This window comes from Mustelus asterias, chromosome 3 (assembly GCF_964213995.1).
Source record: "Mustelus asterias chromosome 3, sMusAst1.hap1.1, whole genome shotgun sequence".
Classification (NCBI taxonomy): Eukaryota; Metazoa; Chordata; class Chondrichthyes; order Carcharhiniformes; family Triakidae; genus Mustelus; species Mustelus asterias.
In genome coordinates this window covers 123,442,702-123,463,053 of record NC_135803.1, presented here as the reverse complement: position 1 = coordinate 123,463,053, position 20,352 = coordinate 123,442,702, and the positions used below count along the sequence as shown (strand labels likewise).

The window sequence follows — 20,352 nt, the reverse complement described above, 5'->3', positions numbered from 1 at the left end:
AGACCCGATGAGCCGAATGGCCTCCTTCTGCACTGTAGGGATTCTATGAAATTCTATTCTATGAATCAAGTCCTCAAAGGTTGAAGTCCTGGCCCCCCAGAGCTGCCAGCCAATCAAAGGTCGGCAGCCCCTGTGATCGACAGCGCCACGGCAGGGACAGTGGCTGCTGCCAGAACAGCACCCTTCCTGAGTCACAGGACCCAGAAGTGAGGTGGGGGAGGGATCGGTTCTGGGCTGTGGGGTCAGGGGGCAAAGGGGGAGGGAGAGATTCTGGGCTGTGGGGTCAGGGGGCAAAGGGGGAGGGGAGTCAGGCAGTGGGTGGCTGTCAGTGGAAAAATCTCTGCCTATGCCCATCCCCTTGATTAGGCACAAAGTGCATTTGACTGGGGGACACCACTACGACCAGGGGACAGGCACTTTTTTTTTAAACCAATTCTGGCGGACCAGAATGGCGGCAGGATTCAGGAACGTCACACAACCCCAATTAATGAAGTGTACTTCCTGCCTCCAAGCAAAAGATTCCAACACACAACTCTATTTCTTTCCACGTGCTGTCTTTATTTTAAGAAGTCTCACAACACCAGGTTAAAGTCCAACAGGTTTATATGGAATCACGAACTGTCGGAGCGCTGCTCCTTCATCAGGTGAGTGGAGAGGTGGGTTCACAAACATTCACAAGCTCGTGCTACCAAATAAACCTGTTGGACTTTAACCTGGTGTTGTGAGGCTTCTTAATGTACCCACCCCAGTCCAACGCCGGCATCTCCACATCATGTCTTTATTTTAGATTATATAAGATTTGACCCACCTGGAAATAAAAAGTACACAATTTTAAATACTGCTTGGCAGACAAGATGTGTATGGTCATTCAGGTATATCCCAGGACATTGTGGGAGGCTAGGGAGGAAATTGCGGGTCCCCTAGCCGAGATATTTGAATCATAGTCACGGGTGAGGTGCCTGAAGATTGGAGAGTGGCAAATGTTGTGCCTTTGTTTAAAAAGGGCTGCAGGGAAAAGCCTGGGAACTATAGGCCAGTGAGCCTCACATCTGTGGTGGGTAAATTGTTGGAAGGTATTTTGACAGACAGGATCTACAGGCATTTAGAGATGCAAGGACTGATTAGGGACAGTCAGCATGGCTTTGTGAGTGGAAACTCATGTCTCACAAATTTAATTGAGTTTTTTCAAGGGGTAACCAAGAAGGTAGATGAGGGCAGTGCAGTTGATGTTGTCTACATGGACTTCAGCAAGGCCTTTGACAAGGTACCGCATGGTAGGTTGTTGCATAATGTTAAATCTCACGGGATCCAGGGTGAGGTATCTAAATGGATACAAAATTGGCTTCTTGACAGAAGCCAGAGGGTGGTTGTAGAGGGTTGTTTTTCAAACTGGAGGCCTGTGACCAGCGGTGTTCCTCAGGGATCAGTGCTGGGTCCACTGTTATTTGTCATTTATATTAATGATTTGGATGAGAATATAGGGGGCATGGTTAGTAAGTTTGCAGATGACACCAAGATTGATGGCATGGTGGACAGTGAGGAAGGTTATCTCCAATTGCAGCGGGATCTTGATCAATTGGGCCAGTGGGCTGACGAATGGCAGATGGAGTTTAATTTAGACAAATGCGAGGCAATGCATTTTGGTAGATTGAATCGGGGCAGGACTTACTCTGTTAATGGTAGGGCATTGGGGAGAGTTACAGAACAAAGAGATCGAGGGGTACATGTTCATAGCTCCTTGAAAGTGGAGTCACAGGTGGACAGAGTGGTCAAGAAGGCATTCGGCATGCTTGGTTTCATCGGTCAGAACATTGAATACAGGAGTTGAGACGTCTTGTTGAAGTTGTACAAGACATTGGTAAGGCCACACTTGGAATACTGTGTGCAATTCTGGTCACCCTATTATAGAAAGGATATTATTAAACTAGAAAGAGTGCAGAAAAGATTTACTAGGATGCTACCGGGACTTGATGGATTGAGTTATAAGGAGAGGCTGAATAGACTGGGACTTTTTTCTCTGGAGCGTAGGAGGCTGAGGGGTGACCTTATAGAGGTCTATAAAATAATGAGGGGCATAAACAAGGTAAATAGTCAATATTTTTTCCCAAAGGTAGGGGAGTCTAAAACTAGAGGGCATAGGTTTAAGGTGAGAGGGGAGAGATACAAAAGAATCTAGAGGGGTAATGTTTTCCACACAGAGGGTGGTGAGTGTCTGGAACAAGCTGCCAGAGGTAGTAGTAGAGGCGGGTACAATTTGATCTTTTAAAAAGCATTTAAATAGATACATGGGTACGATGGGTATAGAGGGAAATGGGCCAAATGCGGGCAATTGGGATTAGTTTAGGGTTTTTTTAAAAAAAAGGCGGCATGGACAAGTTGGGCCAAAGGGCCTGTTTCCATTCTGTAAATCTCTATGACTCTAACCTTCCAGACACAATTCCTTTACCATTTCTTAGCAGTTCTAATTCTTCCTTCGTATATTTGTTCAATTTGCTAAGGTGATCATTTCTTCTTACCAATTACACCTCAGCTAAACCTCAGTGCTCACTCCTCTCTGGTCCCGAGTCATTCTTCAATTTTTTCTAGCTTCCCATTTGCACACACATCACCGTCAGTGAAAAACCATCAGTGTAACTTCATGGTTTGGCTTCTCCCCTACTCTACCACTGCCATCAAGCCGGTGGATCAAACTTGGTTCAATGAAGGGTGTAGGAGGGCATGCCAGGAGCAAAACCAGGCATACCTAAAAATAAGGTGGCAATCTGGTGAAGCTACAACACAAGACTACTTGCATGTCAAACAGCAGAAGCAGCAAGTGATAGAGCTAAGCGACTCCACAACCAATGGATCAGATCTAGCTCTGCAGTCCAGCCACATCCAGTCATCAGTGGTGGTGGACAACTGAACAGCTAACTGGTGGAGGAGGCTCCACAAATATACCCATCCTCAATGATGGAGGAGCCCAGCACATAAATGTAAAAGATAAGGCGGAAGCATTTGCAATATAATCTTCAGCCAGAAGTGTTGAGTGAATGATCCATCTTGGCCCTCTCCAGAGACCCCCAGCATGACCGATGCCTGTCTTCGGCCAATTATATTCACTCTCTGTGATGTTAAGAAAAAGCTGTAAGCACTGGATACTGCAAAGACTATGGGCCCTGTACAATCTGTTAACAGTACTGAAGATTTGTGCTCCAGAATTTGCCGTGCCCCTAGTCAAGCTGTTCCAGTGCAGCTACAACACTGGCATCTACCCGGCAATGTGGAAAGTTGCCCAGGTATGTCCTGTCCACAAAAAGCAGGACAAATCCAACCCTGCCAACTACCATCCCATCAGTCTACACTTGATCATCAGTAAACTGACGGAAGGGGTCTTCAACAGTGCTATCAACAACACTTACTCAGCAGTAACCTGCTCATGACACTGAGTTTGGTTTCTACCAGGGTCACTCAGCTCCTGACCTCATCAGAGCCTGGTCCAAACATTGTCAAACAAGCTGAACTCCAGAGATGAGGTGAGAGTGACTTCCCTTGACATCAAGGCAGCATTTGACTGGTGTCAATGAGAATCAGGGGCAAAACTCTCCGTTGGTCTGAGTCATACCTGTCATAAGACGCGGGAGCAGAAGTAGGCTATTCGACCCATCGACACAGCTCCACCATTCAATTAGATCATGACTAATCTGATATGATAATCTTCAACTCTACTTTCCCACCTTATCCCCATAACCCTAGATTCCGTTACTGATTAAAAATCTATCTCAGCCTCTACAGCTCTCTTCCATTTGCCTTTTCTATTACCTGCTCAACTTACATGCTCGTTTTTTGTGAATTATGCATGAGAATTCCCAACTCCCACTGTGCTGAATTTTTCTGCAGTTTTTCTCCATTTAAATAATATTCAGATCCTTTATTTTTCCTACCAAAGTGCATAACTGCACATTTTCCTGCATTATATTCCCAACAGCCAAGTTTTGCTCACTTACCTGTCTATATCCCTCTGTAGATTTTGTCATCCTCAGCACTTGCCTTCCACCTATTTTTGTGTCATCTGCAAACTTGGCAATAGTACATTCACTTCCCTTGCCCAAGTCATTCATATATATTGTAAATAGTTGTGGTCCCAGCAGTGATCCCAATGGCACTCCATTAGTTACAGGTTGTCATCCTAAAAATGATCCTCTTATCCAAACTCTGTCTTCTATTAGTTAGCCAATCCTCTATCCATGCTAATATACTACACCCAACACCATGGCCTCTTATCTTATTAAGCAACCTTTTGTATGGGACTTTATTGGATGCTTTTTGGAAATCCAAGTATATTACACCTATTGGTTCCCCTTTATCTATCCTGCTCGTTACCATGACTCAGAAATGGCCCCAACCCTTGATTCATTTTTAGAGTTCACAAGATTCTGCTCTTAAATGTTCAAACAGGTTTAACTGTTAACTGACATAAGTTTCTTGTTATTGGCTGTAAAGTCCTGGCAGTGGTAGAACTCCATCATTATAGCGTCAAAAGAGACAACTGACCACTTAAAGGGGCAAAAGTGCTTGCATTATTTGCCAAAAGACTGCTGTTTGCCTTGGCAGAGATCAGGTTCTGAAAGGCAAGTAAGTGGAGGCCAAATTAGAAGGAACTCAGAGCCATTAGCACCACTTGTGGGGGAGAATCTTGCTCTGCACCTCCTTACATTAATATAATCCAAGCTACAGACAGAAACAGGACGTGAATGAAAGCTCTCTGCTAGAGTACCGACAGTTAACATTGCGAACCATACACTGGAACCTTAATGTTATTTCAGTTAAGTTGAATTCAGCTAACATTAACTTTCTCAATTCAGTTATGCGATGATTAGATTTAACAGCAAATGCTATGTTAACATAACCCCAAAACCAAGTTATCACTCTGCCTTATAATGTCGCATTGACAACTATATTATCTGTCACAACGGCGAGATAAAGTGGTTTCCGGTAAAAAATCAATTATGTGTTTTGTTCAGTCCTTACGGCCCGGATGAACCAGTAGTAAAATGATGATTAACCAGTTATGTAGGATAACGCAAGGGCCAAAAACATTGCGTATAAAATCCCATGTGCTGAGCTAATGCTGATATCTGTCACTGCATTTGTAACTGAAATATATAGTAAAACGATAAAGAAAGAAGTCCTGCTGAGGGTCTGAATTGATTTCAATATTTGGATATGACTGAAGAGATCAAATATGATAGTCAGACAACCAAATGTCATGAGTCTTAAATGATATGATTCCTTTAAAGTTTATTTATTAGTGTCACAAGTAGGCTTACATTAACATCACAATGAAGTTACTGTGAAAATCTCCTAGTCGCCACACTCTGGTGCCTGTTTGGGTACATTGAGGGAGAATTTAGCATGACCAATGCACCTAACCAGCACGTCTTTCAGAATGTGGGAAGAAACCGGAGCACCCGGAGGAAACTCACGCTGACACGGGGAAAACGTGCAGACTCCACAAAGACAGTGACCCAAGCCGGGAATCGAACCCGGGTCCTTGGCGCTGTGAGGCAGCAGTGCTAACCACTGTGCAACCATGCCGCCCTTTAAACCAACATCCCCGTCCCTCATTGCAACGTCAGTAATTTACGGGCTGCATACTTACCCACAGTGTTTCATATTCTGCGGTTTGTCCATTCGAACTGCCAACTTAATTTTCAGATCCTGATCCGTGCTGTTTTTTGAAACAACCATTTTGTGCAATTCGGCAGATTTTGGACTATTAGGTGTAGGATGCAAGACAACCTGAAAAAGAACATACAGATGATAATGGTGTTTCACTAACTGCTGCAGTGTAACTGTGAACTAGATTACCAAACACTGGGAAACACATAACAGAGGTTTGTTTGCCAGGAAATAAATAACTGGGAGGCGGAAAATTATTAACACTCAGATCTGGCTGAAGGTGTCACAACAGAGGAACAGTATGTTATTCCTTCCTAAGATACATACTACAGCTGTGTGATGAGGTCGGTAGAAATCTGATGAAAACAATAACAGCAGCACAGGTGGTAATCATCAATAATAATTAAGAAACAAAATGATTTCTACAAATTATAATAACATTCAACCATGGCGAATGTTAATGAAAGGAAATATGTCAGTTAAGGTAATTCTGATTCATTTTTGGGCTTATTTGTGTTCAGCTGTGAAATTAACTGTTTGCAATTTTTAACTGTTCCTCCGCAGTAACTTTGCCCTCTTTAAGTGTATATGTGTGGTTTCCATCACACTTCTTGTGTCTATGTTTGTCACTGTAGTTCGTATGTGTGCATTTATCAGTCTGATATCAGTCTATTGAAGATTGCTTGTGTAGCTACTACTGGCATACCTGTCCCAGCTGTGCTTGTGTGTTTATTACTGAATCACCTGTGTGTTACAGCTGAACTTGTGTACTTGCTCCTGCTAATCGTGTGTGTGTGTGTGCGTGTGTGTGGTTTGAAATGTGAATTTATCTTAACTGGATTTTGTGTTACACCTACATTTCTGCATCTGTCTCGTACTGATATACCTACCTGCACAATTCCAAATGAGCTTTTGTCTAATACTGCTGTAATTATCTGTTATTGATACTCGTCTGCACTTATCTATTGCTGGTGTAGCTTGCCGGAATTCTACCACCCCATCCGCCATGGAATTGGAGCGGACGAGGGGCAGACAACAGAAATGTCTGCTGACCTCAGGTGGGAATTTCAGGTTTCGCTCAAGCAAGGTCGTAAAATCCCGCCCTCTGTCTCTATTAATAACAAATATGCTGTGTGTGTGTTGCTGGCGCCTTGTCTGTGTATTACTGATGCCTCTGTCTTGCTGCTCATTCATCTGCCAGTTACTGGTGTATCTCTGTGTTCTGGTGTGATTGTCTGCCCATTACTGGTGTGTCTGTCTGGAGATCCTGGTGTGTCTGTCTACCCATTACTGGTGTGTCCGTCCATTACAGGTCTGTTTGTGTGATGGAGAGCTTCATCACCGGCCTCAAGCTTAAAGTTTATTTATTATTGTCACAAGTAGGCTTACATCAACACTGCAATGAAGTTATTGTGAAAATCCCCCAGTCGCCACACTCTGGCACCTGTTTGGGTACACTGAGGGAGAATTTAGCATGGCCAATGTACCTAACCAGCACATTTTTCGGACTGTGGGAGGAAACTGGAGCATCCAGAGGAAACCCAGGCAGACACGGGGAGAACGAGCAGACTCCTCACAGTGACCCAAGCCGGGAATCGAACCCGGGTCCCTGGCACTGTTAGGCAGCAGTGCCAACCACTGAGCCACCCTCCCGCTCCATTGTGGTCCATTCTTAAAAGCCCACATTTGACATTGCTAACTTAGTTTGTCTGGTTTATTGTAGTGCTGTCTCTCATCTTTCTGTTTACAAAAAAGGACACAAATTGACTGTAGGCAACTCAGGCTGGCTATAAAGTGCTTATCCAATATGCTCAAATCTCCATGGTTGGGAGATTCCATTGTCATGGGTACTTCTGAAAGTGTTTTATTAACATATGGTGCCACTATATTTGTATTTAGGTTTATTCTGTGTTTTAGCTGCATCTAAAACCTGGATTGTTTATTTGCATATGATTATAATGCTGTATGTTATTTGAAGCATTATTGCATTTGTTTTGGGTATTTTGGACTCTTCCATGAGTATAATGGAAGATGTTCTGGGTGGGAGTTGGTAGGGGCAGTCTGTGTTTTATAGTTGGAACTGGGACAGTCGCTCATACCTGTAAACCCATACTGGTGAAGTGCCTTTGTGTTTGATTAATTGTTTGTTATTTTGGTCCATCAAAACATCTTTCTGTGGTATATTGTAAATAATCTTCCTTTCCTATTGTATACATCTTTGCACTTTTTTTTGCACTGGGATTCGGACTATAAATAAACATCTTTCTACCAAGGTGTCATTGCGTGCTTTGCTATCATATACATATATATAATTTATTGGCCCAAATTCAGGCCTACTTTATCTTCAGCCAAGCCTGGGCTGTGACAGTCTGTCTGTCTGATGTTACTGATGTGCCTATCTGCCCGCTATAGGCGTGTTCATCTGTCTGTCATTGGTGTGTCTGTCTGCCCATCACTGGCGTGGTCACTTCTCCGTCACTGGAATGGCTGTCTGTCTGTTACTGGTGTGTCCATCTGTCTGTTACTAGTGTATTCATCTGCCTGTTACTGGCGTGTCAGGCCGCCCGTTATTGGTGTATATGTTTATCTGTTAGTAGAGTATTTGTTACTATTGCTCTTGTATCTCAGCTTACTATTGGTGCATGAAGGGCTAAAATTCCTGGGGTGAGATAGAATGAAACCAGAACCATGATGGGCCAGGAGTTAAGAGCAGCATCTGAACCCACTAGATAACTGTCCCATTTAAGTCTATTTCAAATCCTAATTAGGAGGGGAAGAAGAGGAATGGGATGGAGGAGAGGTGGCCATGAATCTTTGCTTGTTCTCTCCTTAACTCTATCAGAAATTTGGGTGTGCATCCTGGTCGTTCCTTGGGCTATGCTGAGAATTCTGTCCATTATGCAAATCTTTGACTCAGCATCTGCTGAGATAAGGTGTGGTTCTGTGGTTTTGGGGAGGCAGTGAGGTATTATCACTGGACTAGTAATCCAGAGACCAAGGGTAATGCTTTGGGCACCTGGATTCGAATACCACCACGATCAATGATGAAATTTGAATCCAATAAAAATCTGGAATTAAAAGTCTAATGAAGACTATGAAACCATTGTCGATTGTCATTAAACCCATTCAGTTCACTAATGTCCTTTAGGGAAGGAAATCTGCCATCCTTACCTGGTCTGGCCTACATGTGACTCCAAAGCCACTGCAATGTGACTCCAGAGCCACAGCAATATGGTTGACTCTTAACTACCCCTTCAAGGGCAATTAGGGATGGGCAACAAATGTTGGCCCAGCCAGCGACGCTCACATCCCACAAATGAATTAAAAAATGTCTTGGCCATTTCAGAGATCTAGAAATGTTTCTTAGGAACAGGAGATCAATTACCTTAAAGGGATGACTCCAATCTCACTTTTGGAAACAATTTCAAAAGTTTCAGGCAACTTTTGGATATCTTTATGACTGACCTTGCATTTTATACATTTACAAAGTTACATCAGCACATGGCTATATTCACCACTGCGCACAATACTCATTGTTCCACCTCAGCTCATCTGCTCCTGAACACTCTCATCCAAGTCTTCATTACCTTTAGATTTGATTTTTCCAACACATTCGTGGCTAACCTCCTCAGTTGTACCCTCTGTAAATTTGTCATCATCTGAATCTCTTTTGCCCATGTCCCAACTTGTACTAAGTCTGGTTCATTCATCAATCCTGTGTTCACTGAGTTACATTCGCTCCTGGTTTCAGCAACCCGTTGATTTCAAATGTCTCCCTGGCTTGGCTTCACTCCACTCTTCAGTCTCTGAGCCATATGAGATATCTACTCTCTTCTAGTTCTGGTCTCCTGGGAGATCCCCTAGTTTTAATTGCTCATTTGTGGCTGTATCTTCAGCTGCCAAGGCACAAAACTCTGGGATTCCTTCCCAAAACTTCTTCACCTCTTTACTTCTCTTTCCTTCTTCAATACATTCCTTAATGCTTACTTATTTGATCAAGCTTTGGTCATCTGCCCCAATATCTCCTCATATCGATCAGTGACATATTGCACCATAACTTCTGATGGAGTGGCAATTAAGTTGGACTGCCATTCCACTCAAAAGTGTGTGTGTTGTGTGTACATCTTTGGGGTACTCCCATTTATTATGCCTTGGAGCTTAGAGGTTATGGCCCATTATGTTTTATAATAGTAATATGAAGTGCATTGAGATGTTTTATTACTCAAAGGCATTGGATAAAAATAACTCCAAGTTTTTACCTGTCTTTGACTTCGGCCTATGAATACAAATGATTATTTTGCTAAAGGATTAAGTACTTGGACAAACTGTGTGTATATATAAGAGATTAAGTACTTGAAGAGAATTAATTATATTGATAGGGAATTAATTGTATTGATTGTGCTTTAATCAGTGAGAGCGTATTTTTAATATCATGAAGTCTGTAATAGGTACTTAGAACTTGATTTTATTTCATTGCAGCATGGCTTCTAATGTCTGTGAATTAAATATACTGGGTGAGTTGGCATAGTGGGTGTAAGGGCAAAGGATAATTGTTTGGGTTGACATGAGTTGGTAAGGAAGTTGGCAGGAGGGCTACAAAGTGTTATGGAGATGTGTAAGGGGTCATAGGTTGGCCCTAAATTGGAATGCAAGGTATGAGGGGCCACAGGGATGGATCGAGGGCTATGACATGGAATGGAGGGCGTGAGGGGCTATGCAGGTGGATAAAGGGCACAGGCTGGCATGAATTGGCATGGATGGGGCACGGAAGTGTGTGGAGGTTTGGTGAGGCGATGTGAGGTGTGTTGGGCTGTCTTTTGTTTTACTGTGTTTTATTATAATTGGGATGAGGTCTCAGAACACAAAAGCTGACCTTTAACCAGTGCATCTCAGCCCTTGTGGCTGTCCACTCTGCAGTGGACTCAACTACAGTTAGCAACCTCCCACCATGAACATCAGACCAGTCAGGGAAGTTTCACTTGCGTTATATTTGGGGAGCTGGGAGAAACTCGGGATTGAAAATTCGACCCTGAATTTTGGAGCCTGCATTCCTGGTGTCCATTATATTGCATATTTATTTTGTCAGTCTACTGGGTTCTGAAATTATACTATGAGATAACAGTTACAAATACTTAACATTTAACTTATCTGCAATATTTATTTCTGCTTGTCTCCGTCTGTTATTGGTATCTCTGCTGGTTTTATAAAATTAATAGAATCCCTACAGTACAGAAGGAGGCTATTCGGCCCATCGAGTCTATATTGGCCACATCCCACCCCCAGGCCCTATTCCCGTAACCCCACACATTTACTCTGTTAATCCCCCAGAACTAGGGTCAATTTAGCATGGCCAATCAATCTAACCCGGACATCTTTGGACTGTGGGAGGAAACTAGAGCATCTGGAGGAAAGGCACACAGACACGCGGAGAAAAGTGCAAACTCCACACGGACAGTGACCCGAGGCTGGAATTGAACCTGGGACCCTAGCACTGTGAGACAGCAGTGCTAACTACTGTGCCACTGCGCTGCCCACTGGTTATTGGGGTTCATTTACAGTTCTCTTGGCACTCTACATTACAACAGTGACCACACTTCAAAAAATACATAATTGGCTATAAAATACTTTGGGTAGTTCCTGAGGTAACAAAAAGTTCTCTTCAAACTCAATATTCGTTCATTCTATGTCCGTGGCTTCACGTGTCTTAACTCACACCATGCCTGTGCTCACTGACCTACGTGGCTCCTAACTAAACAATAGCTGGATTTTAACATTCTCATCTTTATTTCCAAATCCCTCCATGGCCTGGAACCTCCTTATATTTTTAATCGCTTCCAGCCCTACGATGCTAAAAATACCAGTGCTCCTTCAATTATGCATTCTTGAGTATTCCCAGCTTTTATCACTGCACCACTGATGTCTGTATCTACAGCTGCCTCGGCCCTAAGCTCTGCAATTCTTCCCAAAACCTCTCTGCCTCTAACTCAATTTCCTCCTTTAAGACATTCCTTAAAGCTGTGTCTGTGACCATGCTGTTGATCATCAGCCCTAATATCACGCATGGCTTGCTATCATATTTGTTTTATAATGCATTTGTGAAGTGCCTTGGGATGTTTTATTATGTTAAAGGCACTACATGAATACAAGTTGTTGTTGTTCCTGCTGCCTCAGTCTATGGTTTATGTCTCTGCTATGATTGCAATTGTGTCTATGTCTATGAGTAGCATCTGTCTGTTATTGGCTTCTCTGTTAAAATTGTATCGATGTCTCTGTGAGACGTATTTTACCGACTTATCCCTTACATCTGCATTGATGAATCTCTCTCTTTGCTATTATCTATATTATAAATGTACTCTGCTTGCTGCTGTTGTCTCTGCCTCTGCAGTGTTGGCTCTGTCTGTGACTAGTGACTATGACTGTGTCTGGGTGGCTTTCTCAGTGGTTATGCCTGTGACTGATGGCTCTATATGTTACCGGGTGGCTTTCCCAATGACTGGATGGCTGAGTCTGTTACCTTTGTATTCTGCTCAAGGATAATTAGTTACTGATTCTGAAACAGCAAAACATCTGCAGTGCAGACAACTCATCAGTGATTATGTAATCACCACAATACAACTCCATTCTGATTGCAAATCTTTATTACGTATGCAAGATTGGTCTTTTTAATTGACATTTTAAATATGCACAACAGGAAGGTACGTTGTCCTCTGATCATTCCTCATCATTGGTTGGAGCATTCTGGAAATTCTTGATTTTATTTAATTGCAACATGGCTCCTAATGTCCGTGAATGAAATATACTGGGTGAGTTGGCATAGTGGATGTAAGGACAAAGGGTGATTGTTTGGATTGACATGAGTTGGTATGGAAGTTGGCAGAGGGGCTATAAAGTGTTATGGGGATGCGTGAGGAGTCATCAGTTGGCCCTAAGTTGGAATGCAAGGTAGGAGAGGCCACAGGGGTGGATCAAGAGCTATGACATGGAATGGTACCTGTATACATGGACAAGTTAACACAGTTGCTGTTTCTGATGTGGGTCACTGGTTAGACCTCAGCGAGAGTATTGTGACCATTTCTGGGCAGCACACTTTAGGAAGGCCTTGCAGAGGGTGCGGAATAGATTAGTAAAAATGATACCAAGGATAAAAGCTTCAGGAGAGACTAGGAAAGTGGGAATCATTCTTCACGGAGCACAGAAGGTTTAGGCGCTGAAAATTCTGAGGGCCTTTGGTATGAGGAGAGAGAGAGAGGACCCGTTTCCACTGGCAGGAGCATTTGAAATAATTGGAAAAATAAAAAAAGAGGGGGAAGAGGAGGCGAGTCTGTTTTATTCAGCAAGCTGTTGTGAAGTGAAATTCACTTCCTGAAAGGGTGGTGGAAGTAGATTCAATTTTTTAAAAAAGGGAATTGGATCGCTAGCTACAAAAAAAAAATGCTAAGCTATGGGAAAAGAGCAGGGGAGGGAGCCTAATTGGATAGCTCTGTCAGAATGCCAGCAAAGGCATAACAGGCTGAATGATCTCCTTCTGTGCCTTATGATTCTATGAGATGCTGATGAATATACTGTCCATTTCCACCATTTCCATTGTTTAGCTGAGTCGGTATATTGATAGCTGCAACATAGCTGACAAGCTGAATGTACATAAAGCATTTTGTTCTCCAGATCAGCACTGATTGATCAGCAATGTCATTGCTTGCAGATGTAATATTCTCTAGCTCTTCCCAAATTCTCTCTATTTTTCTGTTTGTCTTCTACTTTTTCTGTCTTTCTGTACTGTTATGTTCTCTTTGTATGCCTCACATATGTTCTTTCGTTCTTGTCTGTGATACGCACCACCTTCAGGGTATGTTGCAAGTCATCCTCACAGATGATTGTATTCTAAATATTTGGAATATCACTTCATTATCATTTGCGGTTTCTTTCCCTTTGAATAATGTTATGAAATTCTAATATGTAGATTGGAATATTGGAAGTTGGAATAAATAGAATATCGAAAACGCAAAACCACTTTTAACCTCCTCCACCAGCTCCCACCCAACAGGAAAGGGGTCTGTGGGACTGGAGGAGGCTCACAACTGGGGCATTGTGCAAACTATCCTGTTTCTGGTGCACTTGCACTCCATAACAATCCAACGGATGGGTTTTGGGCAGCATAGGAAGGCCTCAGTGCTTCCAGTAAAAGCCCTCATACATATGCAAACATCAGGGTCCTATAACACAAATAAGCTGTCTACATGATTTTAACATACAATTGCATGTTCAATGGGCAGTGTCACCCTCATGAGTGAAAACTGGCACTAAGTGGTGTATGTCCAGAGGGCAGTTAAGATTTTAATTTTATAAAAGATGTTATGTTCCCTTGAAGGCTTCTCTGACCCCCCCCCTCCCCACAAAGAAACCTTGGACTCCATTGACCTGGCCATTCTTTCGCCACTCCCTGTCATCACCTCTGGCGTTTCCGCAAGTGCTTAGCTAACTGTCGAAATCTGCTCCCATGAATTCATTGTGACAGCCTGATGCCATCCAAACTCCGACTCTTGACTATCAACCAGTGACAGGCTGCTGCTGGGATTGAGCAGAAGACTCAACGTTGCTTTGGACCAGAGATCCGATTCCAAACTCATTTGAGGGCGGCTGCATTCTTACCCTGACTTGAAATTGGAGATGTGGTTTCATTTTTGTAAGCTATTTGCTTAGCCAATATAAAGAGTTATAAATGCGGCTAAATGTGTTCCATAATTCTATTATGCTGCAATTCATAACAGTTATTATCGTCGTGTATATTATGCGCTGAGTGAAAGACACGTCAACATTGATTCTGTGCATTATTTTCCAATGTCCTTAATCATCACAGAGAAGGAAGCCCTGAACTGATTTTAACTCAGGTCAGTAGTTCCAAGATAGAGGAGTTAAGGGACTGTTCTCATATCGGTAGCGTGCATGTCAGAGTATTTTAAAGTGGTCAGGTTCACAAAGTAATGAGTTAAAGGCTCTCATACACAGTAAAATATTCTGCATGGGGTGGGGCGGGGGGGGGGGGGGTGGTGAACAGACAAACATTGAAGTGGCAGATTTACTGGCTGGCAGCTCCAATGTTCAGTGTTATACTGATCTCTGAACAATAGATGATCAGTCCCTTGTACAAGATGCACCCATTGCTTTTCTATTAAGATGTTTTGAATAACTTTAGGAAATAAAGGCAGTTCCTACTTGTTTGTTATTTTCTGAGAGAGATTTGGAATGATACATCCTGAGTGTACAATTGGTATTGCAAAGCACTTTTTTGGCTGCAAACACGAAATGCAATCAGTGCAGACTTGGCACTGTCTCGCTGGCATAAATCATTAATTGCAGGAAGCAAGAAGCACTTACCCGCCCAAGTTCTTTGTCCTCCAGAGCCAACACGCCAGTGCTCTCTGTGAAGAGTTTCACCTTTACTGCAGGAAGTGGGTGTGTGCTGGTGAAGTCACCTTGGGTACCCCAGCTGAAGAAAAGAAAGCATTTTAGAAATGGCAAATCTAATTTCTTTTAAAACACCAGGATTTCAGAGCAAGCGACTGGCCGGCCTTTGACATCATGAAGTTCAATCCACCGTGTAAAATCAAAAGTTGGGCTTTGAAATAACTTAAAGTGTTGGGCCCAACCACAAACACAATTTATTTTCACTAAAAAGCATCCTCACAGAAAATGCTAATTGCAAAATGTTTACATTGTTCAGAATTGAAAGCTAAGGTTTACTGCACAGCTGGAGAATGAACAGAGTTAAATCAGGAAAGGTCACATGGAACGGCGTGAAAAGAGAAAAGCGCTAAGCACAGCAGGTAACTGTCACAACATTTAAACCTGAAAAAGTCCGCACGGAATTACAGCAAAGTCGGGGAGGTGAAACACACAGCCCCTTAAAGCATGCTGGCTTCATTCTGACAGAATTAATTACTATAATGTAGTCACTATGCTTGCGAGGTAGGATACATGAGAAAGCTTGTAAAGTGTCAGTGGCGAGGCGAGGGAAGGTGATGGAGGGAAGACGTGATGTCAATCTAACTAAACATTTTTATAGATCATTCCATCAATAATAATGCACCCACATTTTTGATGGTGACTTTTTTTGTTTTCCTGGAACTTTATTTTCATTCATCTGTCCGCAAACCCCAGTTACACTGTAATTATTTGTGAAATGCAAGTTCAGTAAATTCAGGCAGATTTGGATCCGCCCGATAGTATTAACCAATTGAAAACACACACATTATTTGAGCAGTTGAAAAGGTCGTGAGTCCGCAACTGTTTCATTTCAGATTACCAGTGTCAGAATTAAAGTCTGTATAAAGAGTTTATCGTGTACATTCTGCACAACTACAAGGAAGTAATGACAAGCAATTGGCAAATTAAGTTCAGCACAAATAAACATGAGGGATTACATTTTGGTAGGAGTAGGGAGGTCACTTATTACTTGGAAGGTGCAAGGGTCTAGGTGGGGTCGAGGAGAGTGTTGAAGTAAAAGTACATAAATCAATGAAAGTTACGCCATAAAACCAAACAGCAGAGTTTATTTCTAGACTGATGGAATTGAAAAATAAGAAATTTATGCTTAGCCTGTATTATAATGTGGGTTGGACCACATTCAGGAGTACTGTATGCAGTTCTATTCGCCATATTATAAGAAAGATGTAAAGGCACTATAGATGGATTGAAGATTTACAAAGGAGAACCCAGAGCAAACGATTTACAGGCTGGGTCTTGTTTCCCTTGAAAAAAGAAGGCTGAGGGGGTGTTGTTGTAGAGGTCTTTAAAATTATGACAGGTAATGATACAGTGGAGACAAAAAAAATGTTTCCTCTTTTGGGGGAAGAGCGTAAAGCTATCAATATAGCTTAGTCACCAAAAGGTTCCCAAGATTTCTAATACGGAGTTCAGAAGAAATCTCTTTACCAAAAGGGTGGCAAGAATGTGGAACTTGCTACCACAGGGAATGGTTGAAGTGAATGGGATAGATGCATTTAAGGAGACGCTGGAGAAGCATTTGGGAGAGTTGGTTACAATGATAGGTTTAAATGAGGAGAGATTGGAGGAGCTCAATTGGAGCATAAACACCAGCGCAGACTGGATGGGCCAAACAGCCTGTTGCTGAGCTGTATATCCTATGTAAGAAATCATACGTCATACAGTGATTGCAGAGGTGACTTTCTGTATGTTGCAATCAATCAATGCAGAGGGGAGGAGCCAGAATCATCACTGCATTATTAGAGGTCAGATCACTGCTTCCAACAATAATTGGAATATACATCAGTTCAAACTCTTGAGCTGCGTGATTAATAACGTGAAATACCAATTCAGCCCCAGCTGATGTATTGTACCATAGAAACATAGAAAATCGAAACAGAGAAGGCCATTCGGCCCTTCAAGCCTGTTCCACCATTCATTTTGATCGTGGCAGTTCATCAAATTCAATATCCTGATCTCGCTTTTCCCCCCATATCCCTTGAACCCTTTTAGCCCCAAGAGCTATATCTACTTTCTTCTTGAAATCACACAACATTACAACCTCAACTACTTTCTGAGGCAGTGATTTCCACAGATTCAGTACTGTCTGGGTGAAGAAATTTCTCCTCACCTCAGTCCTAAAAGGTTCAACTCTTATCCTCAAACTATGACCCCCTAGTTCTGGACTTCCCCACCATCAGGAACATTCTTTCTGAATCTGCTCTGTCTAATCCCGTTAGAATTTTATGAGTGTCCAGTTCTGGGCCTCACATATTTAGAAGGACACAAAGGATTTGGAGAAGTACAGAAGAAATTTATTGGAATGACTCCAGGGATGAGGATTGCAGTCATATGGACAGAGTGGGCAAGTTGAGTTGATCTCCTTATCACAGAGAAGACAAAGAAAATTTCATTGAGGTGTTTAAATGATGAACTCCTCCAATGGAGTAAATAAAGAGAAGCCTTGGTTTAAGCATCAATATAATGTAAGAGCATAGATCAAAAGTGACTGGTAGAATACCAGAGGCGACATTAGGAAAATATTTTGTGCAATGAGTGGGTTAGGATTTTGAATGCTCCATCTGCCTGCAAAGCCACGGATACAGATTCAATTGTAGCCTTCAAAAATGAATTAGACAAACACGAAGGAGAAAAAATTGCAGGATTATGGATAAAAAGCGAAAGTATGAGAACTGTTCTTCAAAGTGCTGGCAGCATTTGATGGGCCAAATGGCCTCCTTCTGTGGTTTACTATTCTACGATTGTAAGCCATCATAAAACCTTTTGCAGTTTTGGTACCTGCTAAAATTCTGCCAACCAGATTCAGAGGCAAACCTTGACATATATTCTCCCTTTGGATACCAACATTCATTAAAGTTCACCCGTAAAACTCTGAGACACTGCAAGGCTGGCTTATATGCACAATCTTGACCCTGCTTCACTTTCCTTCCTTCATTCATTATACATCCATATCTCTCTCTCTCTTCAGTACAAACTTTTTTTAACCACTGTTTTCTTTGGGCTTTTGCCATTGAGGCTGAGATTCCCTGTGCAGTGTTAATATTGGTTTCTCAAATTTTACTGCACGTAGATAACAGGATAATATTCTATTTCACTGAAGAGTGTTCTCATATTTGTCTCCCTTAATTAACGGTTTTCTTAAGCTTATCCATATCAAAGCTCTAAGAAGCTAAGTGTTTTCTCGTTATTAGTGTGAAGTGAGAAGAGATAATTTATCAGAAATAGGATGAATATTTTATGGGTCTTCTTTCTCCTATTCAACGGCACAAGGAGAACAGGTTGTGGTTCGTATTCAGGTTATTTTGGTACAATACATGCAAATTGCCAGTGTCACTAGCTTACCGATAGTCTGTCAAACTCAAAGCGCAAATTTAATGCCCTCCCCTGGTTTTGTCGGGGGGGGAATGTGATCGGGTGGAAGGTTGGCAGGTTGGGGGGGGGGGGGGTACCCCACCGCCTTTCTGTCTTTGCCCCAGTTAAGTCCATGGTGTGAATGATCTTGAGGGCCTCATTCCAATGCTGCTGGTATGCACACAGGGGATTCCTCATGTTGGAAGCCTGTAAAGCAAACCCTGTTGGGGCTGCTTGTGAGATTCCAGATGCGGTCCCTTGTTCAAGGCCACTCAGTGCCTGTGATTGAATGACCTTGCATCCAGAGGGGGGGGGGGGGGGGGGGGGGGGAGAGGAGGAGGAGGAGGAGGAGGAGGAGGAGGAGGAGAAGTGGGGGCCCATTGAGAGCCTGCCCCAATCCTTATTTCCAAACCCCTCCCCTTTGACCCCATTCCTGCCATCAGTCTCTAAGCCTGGGTAGCGATCCTGGGTGTCCAGTGGGTGTGGTACCGGTAGCAGTCACCTCCTCCCCAGTGGCGCTGCTGAGCAGTGAAGTGCTGATTGACTGGCATCTCTCAGCTGGCAGGACTTCTGCCCCCATGGTCCTTGATCTGAGGGGTGGTTCGCGCGACCCTGACTGACACTTAATTTGGCGTCCTTCCCAAGGAGAAGTGATGCCTGGGTGACCAGATTTTAGTCAGTCAAAACCAGGACTCTCAAAAAGCCTTGGACATGTGGAGCTCCACGGTGATGCACATATTGTCAGCAGGTAAGGCATTTTGAAGGTAGGAAATTATTGATGTGATTTCCTAATTCTCACAGAATATATCCAGCAGATTTGGCAACCCTATTAAGACACCCAATTATTGAAGGCACAGTTACAAAACACAGACCTTTGATTCAATTGCGTTTTTGCCTCATTTTCTTAAAAACCTCAAGCAAGATCCCAGAATCCTCTATCCTGTTTAACTTTACTATGCAAGACCAATCTCCATTTAAAAGCCTCTTTTATTTTCATTTGCACATTTTTCTAACATTAGACATTTTCAGTGGAAAAAACTGTGAATGAATCTGAGGTTTTGTGAGATTCTGTTTGGACCAAGAGCTGCAAACAAGAAAGCACAAAGATCTTTTCATGATGTTGTCCAATTGAATATGCCACTGCTCAACCAAACTTGCCTGCCACATTACTCACTGCTGATTGGTGATTTACCCATGGGCACCATCCAATTACCTCTTCAAGTGCAGTCAGAGGTTGGCAAGACACATCTGTCAATCTTTGGTTATCACCCAGAGGTTGATTCTGATCGTGTTATTGTAATGAACTTTAGGCTTATTACTGTGCGCAACACACGGTACCAATCTCTCATAATGGATTTGGTAAACACTTTGTGGATTCATTTATCAAGAATGGGCATAGGAGAACAATTATCAGTGGCGGATTAACCACTAGGCTGAGTAGGCTTAAGCCTAGGGGCCCGGAAGGGAGGGGGCCCCCGAGAGCAAAAAAAAATTGGTTTAACCCTTTTAACTTAAACCCTTTTAACTCTTTACTAGAGCTGTCACTGGAATGTATCGAGCTCTGGCAAGAGATCGACTGCACGAGGTGTATCCAAATACATACATTTGCTTTAGAATTTATCTGTCCTTAATGATCACTAACTGTTCAGATGAGCATTCATTTTCGGCATTGAAGAGGATCAAAATCTATTTGCGCTCAACAATGAGCGATGAGAAACTTAGTCATCTGGCACTCATGCACATTGAATCAGACATGCTTCGATCTGTTGATTTACATGCTGTTATCGACACTTTTGTAAACCAAAAAACACGGAAGCTTTTTAAAGTACAAATGTAAAG

The 20,352-nt window shown here is 42.6% G+C and overlaps 1 protein-coding gene across 2 annotated transcripts in view; it reads right to left on the bottom strand.

Moving 5' to 3' along the window:
* Positions 1 to 20,352, bottom strand: part of cadpsa (Ca2+-dependent activator protein for secretion a) — a 511,252-nt gene that overhangs the window by 232,550 nt on the left and 258,350 nt on the right. For both annotated transcript variants that reach the window (XM_078209519.1, XM_078209518.1), the window contains exons 7-8: positions 15,034 to 15,145; positions 5,642 to 5,781 (exon numbers count right to left, since the gene is read on the bottom strand). In XM_078209519.1, the coding sequence (XP_078065645.1) occupies positions 5,642 to 5,781; positions 15,034 to 15,145 (252 nt within the window). The remainder of the gene's footprint in view (positions 1 to 5,641; positions 5,782 to 15,033; positions 15,146 to 20,352) is intronic.